The 12,927-nt window shown below is 30.1% G+C and overlaps 1 protein-coding gene across 1 annotated transcript; it reads left to right on the top strand.

Annotated features, from left to right (window-relative positions):
- The first annotated feature begins 214 nt into the window (after positions 1-214).
- LOC114185954 (shikimate O-hydroxycinnamoyltransferase-like) lies at positions 215-1,808 on the top strand. Its single transcript, XM_028073944.2, has 2 exons — positions 215-634; positions 710-1,808. Exons 1-2 carry the CDS (start codon positions 215-217, stop codon positions 1,592-1,594), a joined length of 1,305 nt encoding a protein of 434 aa, XP_027929745.2. The 3' UTR covers positions 1,595-1,808.
- Positions 1,809-12,927: the final 11,119 nt, after the last annotated feature.

The raw sequence follows: 12,927 nt of genomic DNA, 5'->3' as shown, positions 1-12,927 counted from the left end.
AAACAAAGAAAAATGTAAAACAGTGTGGTTTAAATAGAAAGATAAAGAGAAACACTACCTCTATCATTTTCCAAAACAAATTACAAAACCTTCTGGCATTAAAGAGATCATAAATAAGTGGTTGAAAGTTGAAGTTGGTGAGAGCATTGATTGAATTATGGTAATTTTAGACAGGGATATATATAATATACTGGTTTTTCATGATAATGGTAGCATGCATTGTAAGCAGAAATTGATGACGATTAGCGTGAAGGAGTCCATAATGGTGCAACCCGCGGAGGCGACACCGCGGAAGGTGTTGTGGAACTCAGACATAGATTTACTGGTGAGGAATTACCACACTCCCACCGTCTATTTCTACAAACCAAACGGGGCTTCCAATTTCTTCAACGCCAACATTCTGAAACAAGCTCTGAGTAAGACCCTCGTCCTTTTTTACCCAATGGCCGCCCGTCTCCGTCACGGTGAAGACCACCGTGTGGAGATTTATTGTGACGGTCAGGGTGTACTTTTCGTCGAGGCTCATGCCACCGTTGCCATGGACAACTTCATTCACACCTTTCACCATCGCAACCTTATTCTCGCGGTGGATTATTGTGCCGGCATCGAAACATATCCGATAGTGGTATTACAGGTGCGTGCCTTTTCTTTCTCTTATTCAAGGATAACATAAAACTCATATTTACCGCACTGCACTGCATGGATTCAGGTAACATATTTCAAATGTGGAGGGGTGTCGTTAGGAGTCGGTATACAGCACCATGTAGCAGATGGAGCATCGAGTCTTCACTTCATCAATGCATGGTCCGATGTGGCTCGTGGCATTGACATTTCTGTTCCTCCATTTATTGACAGGACCTTACTTCGTGCCAGGGAGCCACCTCAACCTGCTTTTCCTCACCACGAATACCAGCTCTCACGACCCCGCATTAACACCACCACCACCACCAACACAGATGTGGTTGCTTCTATTCTAAAAGTGAGTGGTGAGCAAGTCAACATACTGAAGGGAAAATACAAAGAAGATGGCAACACAATGAAGTATAGCAGTTATGAGATGTTGGCAGCACATATATGGAAATGTGTGTGCAAAGCAAGAGGGCTTTCTGATGAGGAAGAAACGAGACTGTATATTCCAATTGATGGAAGGTCAAGGCTGGAACCTGCTCTTCCTCCTGGTTACCTTGGCAATGTCATCTTCTCCACCATTCCCACAGCACTGGTAGGAGATCTGTTGTCGAAACCTACATGCTATGCTGCAAACAAAATCCATAATGCAATTATGAGAATGGACAACCAATATCTGAGTTCGGCTCTTGACTATCTACAGCTACAGCCTGATCTAAGTGCTCTTGTTCGTGGACCTCATACTTTTTGGACTCCAAATGTTGGTATCAATAGCTGGGCTAAGTTTCCAATCTATGATGCTGACTTTGGTTGGGGGAGACCAATCTTCATGAGACCTGGCTGGATTGCACACGAGGGTCTAACAATCATAACTCCAAGCTCAGCAAATGATGGCACTTTGTATTTGGCAATCGCCCTACCACAACATCATATGAAGTTGTTTCAAGAATTCTTTTATGACATATGAGGGGTTCGATATCAGCTTCGTACCCTTCTCCAATTCTCGCTTCCTATCTCTGTCGACGCACGCCTTCCTTTGTTGATTTCTTTTCGTTTTTAATCGGTAACTATTTATATAATTATCTTGTATAAGTAAGCATCTTATTCCTGTTACCAAAACAGAAAAAAAGTCACTTCTGTGATTCTTTCTTATTGCTTTGTGGTTTTTTTCTTATAGCTTAGGTTGGTTTTTTAAGTGGATATTTATCAAAGTTTCTCGTCGATTAATGCGAAAAAGATAGTAACAAAAAAATATTATAAAAATAAAGAATTGTTTTTGGAGTTTTCATCACAGTTTGTAAAAAAAAAAAAAAATCAAGTGTTGGTTGACTGATAATACTTTCAAGTGTTGGTTGAGTGATAATACTTGTATTGAATACGTTAATTTGTGAATGTATGTCCTGATATGTAGAAGCACCACGTTAGGCCTGTGTTTCCCAACAGCTTTGAGGAAACTTTGAGGAATATCTGCATGTGAGATATGCTTCTAGTTTTGAAAGTTGGAGACATAGTAAAATTGTAAAACATGAATTTTTCTCTGCCGATCTGATCTTACTTTCATGATGATATAATTTGCTTGGATCGACAACTAAATTTTGAAATTTTTTTTTATAATATAAAATGTTATTTTTTAAATGGTTTTGAAATATTAAGAATAAAAAAATGAAAAAAATGAAAAATTTCAAGTAAGAGAAAGTTGTTAAAAATTTAGTAATAAAAAATTATTTTTCAATTTGCTTGAGGAGACAATAAATCGTTGGGTATCTGATATATGTCATAACTACACGCAACAAAAATAGAGATAAGAAAAATAACATCAACAATAAACAAAAATAAAAATTTTATACTAATTGCAACACCTCTCTTTCACTACAAGAATTTCTCAAAATTCTGAGAAATTAAGAAAGGAGAGACAGAAAATGATAGATGGGATGATGTTGGAATGTTTTAACGAGGGGGCATGTGGTTTCTTTTATTCCCACCCAGCCGTGGTTCCAAGGATGTTCCACCTATGTGGGATATCTTTCTTCACATAAATCTTGATTGACAAACAAATTTAAAAGTTAAACAAGCTCTGCAAGAAACATCAATGTTAGAAAAAGACTTAATCCTAATTTCAATTTAAAGCTTAAAATAATGACTTATATTTATTTTTTATGATATGCTATTTAATTTTTTTATATTTACTTAGTATGAAACTCAACCCACACTTATATCCTATATCTATATCCGGGATTTCAGCAACACCCCTTTACATGTGATTCCCAAGTTGGAAGAGTGATGTTGATGCAGTAATGTCCAAAATTGCTTCAAAGTTTTCTTCATCAGAAAATTTGAGCCTTCTTCCTCATAGAGATGTGCAGACTAGCATTCCCCAAAGCCTTGCAATTTCTGCAGGAATTAATGAGAATACATCGTTTTTGTATGCATATTGCTTTTAAACTTTAAGGCGGATATAATAATTTTAACACCTCGTGCGATAATTGAATTTAAGAAACTTGAAGTCACAACAACCAAGCTTCTTAATTTAATTTTTCCATGCATGTTAGTTATCAAGTTTTACGAATCAAGTAATTTCAATCATTTAGATTTAGATAATAAGCTAGTCTCTAGAAGTTTTTAGTCAATTAAGGATAACTTATATTCTTTATAATTTGGTATAATTATTGATTTGGTCTCCAATTTTTTTAAGTTTGTTTAATTTGATTCCGAGTTCTGTGAAGGTTCAATTTGGTACGCATATTATTTAAAGGAGATCAGTTTAATACCTCACATTATATTTTAGTTAACATTATTTGTATAGTAGTCAATTATCATTGTGCAACAAAATTAACAAGTAATCATAATACCATACTGAATACACTATCAAAGAAACATCATCAGAGAGACTAAATGATGTTAACTACATCTAACAAACAAACAAACAAACCCAATTAAGAACTTCACATATGTTTTTATAGCATAGTGACAACTCACCACTATACAAATGACATTGATTGGAATATGACGGGAGGTATTAAATTGAACCACTTTAAAAAATAAGATACCAAATTGAACCTTCAAAAAACTCGAAAACCAAATTGAACTTTCCAAAAACTCGAGTACCAAATTGAACCAACTCAAAAAATTGGGGACCAAATCAATAATTATACCTTAAAATTTATATTAGCTATGAATTCCTTTCTGGCGTTAAGTATCTATAGTTTTAAATTAAGTAATTGTAGTTCATCTATCTTTCTTTTCTTTGGGATCTTTCTACCTACAATTAATTATATTTATTGGATCTCTCTACCTATAATCAACTATCGTTATAAATTAAATATATCTTTTTCGTTTTACCACTTTTAGTTAACTAAGCTTTTACAATTTTATGAATTAAAAAATTAACTTCACATCCAATTCTTTACAAGAAAACTAACCAAAAGCTGAGGAAAAATTGATGCCAAAGTGAAAGCTAAAACAATAGTGTTAATTGTTGTTGGTTGACGTTATTAGCATGGACTAAGTGATGCAAATAACATGGACTAAGTGTATGTTAAATATAGTAATTTAAAAAAAATATAATATCAATGAAAAAAAGATAAAATAGTGAGTGAGATGATTTGAGAATGTAGATGAATAAAATGAGTGAGAAAAATATAAAAAAATATAATAGATGAAGGAGATGAATGTGAACGATGAAAATGAATATAGACGAAGATGAGTACAAATGATGGAAATGGGAAGAAGAATGTGGATGAATGATATGTTTGTGGATAAAAAGATAAATGTATAGATGAGTGGGATGAATGTCAATGAAGAAGTTGAGTATACGCAAAAGATATGAGTATGAGGAAATTTATGAATGTGAGAGAAAAAAATTGTGGATGAGGAGATTTCTCATCTTTAGATCTTGGCTTTTAGATTAAGAATAATCTACCATTCATATTGATCGTGAAGAATGCACACAAATAATACTAAATTAAATAAATATAAATATAAAAATAAATAAGGTTAGCATATGTAACAAGTAAAAGTGGAGTCTTCTCCATGCACCTCCAAATGTCTCCATGAAAAATGTGAGTGAAGTAGAGGTAAGTGCACCAAGTAAAAGTCATTTTAATTAGGGGTCTTTTCCCTGCACCTCCAATATCTTCTTCGGTATTCAAAAAAATTTCAAATTTCCAAAATTATCCCTCAGTAAAAATAAAAAACTTATTTCTCTCTCATATTTCTCTCTCCTATTTAATGCCCTATATTTGCACGCATCCCCAAATTTAGCCTAACTGCCTCCTTAAAATCCATAGCTCTTCTTCCTTCCTCTCCTCATTTCCCAAATCTACTTTTCCACGTTCGCAAGTGTGAAGTTGGAACTTCTCCTCCCAAATCTGTAACTTCCTTCGTGCAGGTAAATTCTTACATTTTTTTTTAATTATTTGTATAGTACCCACTTTGGTAGATGTGTGTTAATTTGGTATCCCTTTTTTAAAAAAGTGTCAATTGCATCACAACTTTTGAAAAAGTGCTTCAATTAAGTCTCTTTCAGACGGAGATGACTAACGTCATTAACCGCGTGTCACGTGTCAATATGGTTTTTTTATTTTCTTTTTTATTTTCTTTTCATTTTTTTCATTTTTTTTTGAAAATAATATAAATGCCAAGTGTCAAGTTCCTAGTGTGACACGTGGCATTGTTAATGTCACGTGGCAATGCAATGACATGTGTTAGTATCACTATCAGATGTCACTGTGTTGATTTCAATTTAGTCCTCATATATGTCTTTTTTATTCAATTTAGTCTATATCTGATTCAATCTTGTCCCAATTTTTTTTAATAACTAAAATATTTGTTAATCCATTTTTTATAAGATTAAAACTAATTAAGTGTGAATATTTTTACAAAATTAAGTATTAATATTTATATTGTTTCTCTCCAATTTTAGACCAAATTTATTATTTGTATAAATGTTATGTTTTGTTAATTTATTAATTACATTTTATTACATACTCATGTTTTGTTTTTTTTTTTTTAAATACAACAATATTGTCTCTTACTAATTTTAAACCAAAATTTTTATTTGTATGAATGTTATACTAATATTGTTATTAAAAATGACTTAATAAAATGACTTATACCACTAAATTATAATATAAATATCAAATACTTAATTTCTATAAAAAATTTATACTTAATTAGTTTTAATTTTATAAAAAAATTGATTTTAATTATTAAAAAAATTGGATCAAAATAGAATCAGAGATACATAAGTATGGACTAAATTGAATCATTGAGACATATGTGAGAACTAAATTGAAATCAATAGGATGACATATGATGGTGACACTGGCACGTGGCATTGCATTGCCACGTGGCACTGGCAAGGCCACCTATCACACCAAGGACCTCACACGTGGCATTTTTAATTTTTTTTTCAAAAATAAAAATAAAAATTAAAAAATATAATTTTTTTTTAAATCAAAAAAATCACAGACTGACACGTGTCACGCCGTTAACGGCGTTAGTCATCTCCGTCCGAAAGGGATTTAATTGAAACACTTTTCCAGAAGTTAGGATGCAATTGACACTTTTTTAAAAGTGGGTATGAGATTGACACACATCTACCAAAGTGGGTACCATTCGAGTAATTAAACCTTTTATTTTTACGTATTTTAATTTTGTTTTACCTATTATATAGATGATAAAAACTTGGTTAGACTTATTGGTACCTATTATTTACATATATTGTGTTTGGTTCATCTTATGTGCTCTATAAGTGAAGCTGGTATTTTTTCAAAGACGCCTAAAACCCGATGTTAACATCCGGTTTGGTAATTAGAATTACGGATGTCATCTGTAATTTGTTTTTTAAATTTCTAGCATTTTACGAATGTCGACATCTAGTTTATTAAGTTGGCTTACGGAAGTTAACATTCGTAGCTGAATATTTTGAGATTTTTGGATTATACCGAATGTTGACATCTGGTACAAATTGTTGGTTTACGGATGTACATTCGTAGTTTTTTTTTTTTGATAAAAAAATATTTTACATATTACAGATGTAGACATCTGGTATAATATAATGCATTGAATTACGAATATCAACATCCTTAAGTTTATTTTTTTAAAAGTTTAGGTATTGCAAATGTCAACATCCGATATATTGTAGTGAATTACAAATGTCAACATCCGAGGGTTTTTTTTTTTACTTTTTTGTATTATGAATGTCAACATCTGATTTGATGTAATTTGTTACAGATGTCGACATCCAATATGTTTGATTTTTTAATTTTTTAAATTTAATTGTTTAGATTTTTATAGATATGTCTAGGACAGGAGGTGACACCACACATCGTGGTCGATCTTCTAGTCATTCCTCTAGACAAGATGATAGTACATGGCTCGAAAGTTCTGAACAGGGTGATACTAGACGAAGACCCACAACATCTGCTCGTAGAGGGGATCTTAATGTTGCTCCTTTAGAGACCGCATTAGATTTAAATGGACACCCATCCCCTTTAGATATGGGTTTGCCTCTTAATTTAAATGGACACTCATATTTTCTTGTGCCAGATAAACTAGGTTCCGCATCAGATTTGTATATATTTTCCACCCCTTTCAGATCCTAATAATACATACATCTTTCTTCTGAATTGTCCATTATAGTAATTAGATCTTAGAATAATGACAACAAAACCAAGATCAAAGGTATCCCCTCGAACCCATTTAATTAAATCTTCACCTATGAAGATATTCTCATCGGTTATAAACTTATATGTATAATCTTCTTCGCATATATCATTCATAAAAGAAGAAAAGTCTGACACCAAACTCAAATTTACTTGAGAGTTAAAAAAACTCTAATGAAAATCTTCCATAATTATAATCACCTACATTAATAAAATAATATGACATAACATAATCATTTAAAACTTAAAATAATTAACTATCAAAAAGAAAAAAAAACTAAATTCATAATTATAAAAAAATTCTTAATATGTTAAAATATATTAATAAATAATCAACAAATCAATATTTTTAATACTTAAAAAAATATAACAAATGTTAAAAAATGAATAAAATTAAAAAGCAAACTATAAACTTAGTTAATAAACAAAAACATTTAATAACAAAAAAAATATAGGTAACGTAAAATAAATACACATCATCACCAATAAATTAAATAACAATATTAAAAAAATATATATTAAACTCTTTACCGGATGTCTGCAAGGGAGGGCCCTGCCCCCCAAAATTTTCATTTTTTTTTCAGTTTTATATATATAATATAAAAATATAATTTTTTTAAAATCGTAGGTAATACATATTAGAAATTAATAAAAATTAAAATTTTTATTTCTTTTATTTAAACATAACATTTAATATAAATACATAATAAAACATAAAATTAAATATAATAAAAAATAAAAATATTCAGGTTTAATTTTTCTTTTGGTTTCTGTTTTTATTTAAAAATTGATATTAGGATTAGGTTAATTACACCAACAGAGTAAATTATTCATATTAAGAATCTCAATTTTAATGAAAAGATTATTAATTTGTTTCAAGAAATTTAACGAAATTTATCGTAAAAGATCGAATTACATCAATTTTTCAAAAATCGAAACCAAATTGAGATTAAGAAAACATTAGAGGACCAACTTAACATTTTTAAAGGAAAGCATGAATCAAAAGAGTAATTAAACCAAATATTTATTGACATAATTTTTATTTTCCTTTTCATTGTCTTTTTAGTTTTTCACAAATTGTAATAATCTCTCACTCTCATATGTCTTTTTTTTTTTGTTTTTAAAGATAAAAAATTAGACATAAACTCATTATATTTCTCATTTATCTTCTTCCTTTCTCGTCCCTTGTTTTAATTAATAATGAAAACATTATTTTTTTTTATCTCATAAGCTTTTTGTATATTCATTTTTTATGAATATAGAAAAAAATAATAATGTATTATGTATTAATAATAATGAATATATTTTTGTTTTAATAATTACATGTCTTAATTTTTTATTAGATTATGATCAATTATTTTTTAGTATTGTTTACAAAAAAAGTATATTGATAAAGAATGGAAGAATAAATGAATCGTTTAAGAGTGATGAAAATGAAATTATTGACTAAAACAAGATAGATTCTACCTCTTCACATATGTTGAAGTATTATACTAATCATAAAAAATGTTCAGTTAGAGAAGTCATTTTTTGAAGCATTATACTAATTATCGAATCTAATGATTTCAAAATTATATTACTTTGGCCCCTCCAACACTTTTCGTCAAGATCCGCCACTAGCAACTAGTAACCTAGTTAATCGAAAGTCAACACATGTGACATGCTGAAGGTGACATTCGTTTCCGTAATTCATCGAATGTCGACATCCGTGACCATCACTTACCAGATGTCGACATCTATTTCAGTGAATTTGACATTTGTTTCTACATTCTACCAGAAGTCGACATTCGGTTATCTTCTGTATTGAATGTCTACCTCCAATATATGTATAACTTTTTTTTTAAATGATTACCAGATATCGAAAATGGGTATTCAAAATCACCATATATCCACATCCGGTTTAAAAATTCTCCCAACGTCTTGTGTATGTCCACATTTGATTAATTAATAAGTATATTGGATGTCGATATCTGATTTACTTCAACACCTTTTTTTTTATGGTTTATCAATTAAAACTCAGTTAAATAAATAACAAGCACAATAACAAACAACATGTAAAGAGCAGAAAAACTCATCAAGTCCAAAAAAAATGACATTTCCAAAATAAATAAGCCAACGACTAACCTGCATGGGCACAACAACGTTAATTAGAAACACAAGTTTACTGGTTAGTGGAAAAGGGGATCACGACTGAGCTTTTTCGTTGTGATGGCAAGAACCACAATGTCAGGGACCACAATGCTAAAGAATAACAAAACTTATCAGAAAATAACAGCGTTTATTTGTTCGGACGAAGTTGGAGAAGAGAGCTTGAGTGTTTTCAAAATGTGAGAAATTTTGGAACTACACTAAGTTGTGTTCGTAAAAAATTCATAATAATTCATAAAATTTTCTTAATCTTTTCTTAATATTTATGTAAAAGGTCTATTCAGTAATTTTCTTAATTACCTTACCTATAATAGGTAAGGATTTAATTGTCATAAATCTTCAACTTTGAGGTGAGGTTAATGGAGAAGCCCTTTTATTATTGGCACCACTATATAATTGGACCGAAGGAAAACCGAAAAAATACCAGTGTCAAATAAAATGTACACACACACACATATATATATATATATATATATATATATATATATATATATATATATATATGGAACTTTCTTCATTTATCTCATTTTTTTTCCTTCTGCACCCATAATAAAAAGACATCCACTTTTCCCTCTTCGATTTTTTAATTTGAAAGTGAAAAATAACTTATGAAAATGGGTTCCAGAGTATACAACATGCAAATAGTTTTTTTTCTCAAAAAAAATGGCTTTCGAATCTGTGAATCTCAAATAAAAAATAACTTTTGAATTGAAGCAATTCAAAAGCCAAAAATGATTAAGAAAAATATTAACTTACGAATTACTCATTTCAGAAGTTATTTTTTTTTCTTCTGAATTGGACAACTTTCGGCTTTTAGATTGTACACTTCAGAAATTTCTTTAAGCAAAAAAGAAAATAGCATCTGGATTTTTATACTTCCGGGTTCTTCAAATCGAAAAAGACAAAATTAGAAGATACAAAATGGGAATTTTGTTTGTATAATGGGAGTATATATACGGAGGTGTTGGGCACTAGGGTTTGAAGGGGATAAATTCAAATTTCATAATTATTTATTTGTGACATGAGAGATGCTGGTCTGCACAAGATTCTCGTTTCGGCTATTACAGCACAGTCAAAATGAATTTGAAAAATGAGACCAAAGAGAGAAAAATTAAAATTTGAAAACGAAATTGAAAACATCATCCTTACACTAGAATAAAAACCTATTTGGCGTCCCCTTTGGCTATGGTAGTGAAATCCCTTATACGTAAACCTAGTTTGGCTTATTATTGTCAGTTGTTTAAGAAGAAAAACAGAAAATACAGAGTAATTACACCTTTAAAATTCTATCAAGTAGTTCACAAAAATTGTGTATAACTAGTACAATTTTATAGGGAGGAGAGACTGGTAAACAATGAATACAAAATAGATGACAGTACAAAATATTTCAAAAATATGCAAGAGACGAATATAAAAATACAATGACGATAGTTGTGAAATTGCTTAGACAAGAAAGGGTTAAATATGATTTTGGTCCCTCAAGTTTCAGTAAATTTTGGAATTAGTCCCTCTTCGAAACTTGATACAAATTTAGTCCTTCATCTTTAGAAATGTATGGATTTAGTCCTTCTTACCAAATTTTGTTAAGTTTATCTAACGTTGCTAGTATTTGAATTGTTTACACCATTTGACACACTTTCGCTTCAATGTTAACTTAAGTATTATCATAAAATGCATTTAAAATGTCAAATAAACTTAACAAAATTTGATAAGAAGAACTAAATTCACACATTTCTAAAGATGAAGGACTAAATTGGTATCAAGTTTCGAAGAGAGACTAATTTCAAAATTCACTAAAACTTAAGGAACCAAAAACATATTTAACCCGACAAGAAATGCCAAATTTAGACAAGTAACCCAAAATTAATTGATAATAACGCAATTTCCTAACATGGGATTCAACGGTAAACTTTTCAATATTTGTAGAAATTTACTTGACAAAAACAAAAGGTATCCAATATTTGACCATCACTTACCATTTCTTATATCCCCTCTCGTATATAGTGAGATGTCTTATTTTTCTTCCTAGTTGAAATTATTCCGAATGGAGTGTGGAAATAGAAAAGATGGCTCTTCATCCAGTTAAAAGCTCTTTATTTCAATTTTCTTCCAAGTATTGTGTTCAGTACCATTAACGTGGCTGGGTAGAATATTATTTTGGCAACCATTAACAAAGACTTTGATAAAAAATAAACATCATAACAGCTGAATTAGTCATTACTAACCCGTAAAATTAGCTTCTTAAAATCATAAAATTTATAATGCTTTAGAATCATATTATGCGACTGTAATTGCATGTCAATATAAATTTGATGTGGGGGTTACAGAAGCATTGAAGACATTTGATATGATAAACGAAATTTGAAATTTAATACGTAACAGAACGATAATAGGATATTCGAACAATTCAGATAATATATTCACCTATAACATGACTGTTAAAATAGAGTTTCCACATGACTGTTTAAATATATTCACCTATCACAATTTTAGGAAGCCTAAACAGACAGATTCCACACGAATCCCTTGCTTAACACTGTTATATTGTATACTTTCTCTAATTAAAATAAAATGTCGATGAATCTTCTTCCAACTTTTATCATCGAAAAATAAGAATAAGAATAATAATAATAATAATAATAACCAATATATTTCCATTTAAATAGGAAACGAAAAACGAAAACATCAACACAGTATTAGAGCAAAACGGCTTATTTAACATCAATTTTGACAATGGTAGTAAAATCCCTAATAAACCAAGTTTGGGAAGGAAATACAAAAAAGACATGAAGTAATCCCATCTTTACACGTACATAATCTTATCTCAGGAAATTATGTATAGCAACTACAATTTTATTGGAAGGAAAATGAAAAACAACGAAAATATTAAAAAAAGCTGAGAGTACAAATATTTAAGAAAAGGCGAAAGACGAATTTAATGGTTGTAGTGGATATGTCCTGATGCCATAATTATTAAGTCTTTCAACCCGCAAAATTTGGTAATAATGCATTTTCTTAAACTGTGTCGAACGACTAGGGGATTATCAAGAACTTTATCAGAGTGAAAATCGATTAGAAAAAAAACAAAAAATAACAATAACTAAGGCCAATCTCTCATTACATTAAATAAATCGCAATCTTGCATATTCTCATTCTTCTTCTATCAAGGAAACATAACCAAGAGAGACAAAGTTGCGAAGAATTTTGAACAGTCATGGTTTTGTCATCTCTCACCCGCACCACTTCTTCCTTATTGAAACTATTCTAGCTAGCTTCGATGGCAAGCCAATTTAAATTACCTAACCCCAAACCAACAAACTTTTGATAAATCATCAATTAAAGGGATATTCTAATCTCAAATTCTGCCGTAGTATGCAAAATTTTAGACAAGGCCGTAATGCAAACTATCTTATCAGCATAATTAACATTAAATAATTCATTCCCAATAACAAATCCAAAAATTAAGTCTGAATTGAAAATTAAAGTA

The sequence above is a fragment of the Vigna unguiculata genome, chromosome 5, assembly GCF_037176805.1.
Source record: "Vigna unguiculata cultivar grain cowpea cultivar isolate G323 ecotype 2 chromosome 5, ASM3717680v1, whole genome shotgun sequence".
NCBI classification, from domain to species: domain Eukaryota; kingdom Viridiplantae; phylum Streptophyta; class Magnoliopsida; order Fabales; family Fabaceae; genus Vigna; species Vigna unguiculata.
The sequence above is the reverse complement of the archived record's forward strand: the minus strand, read 5'-3'. Positions and strand labels throughout refer to the sequence as shown.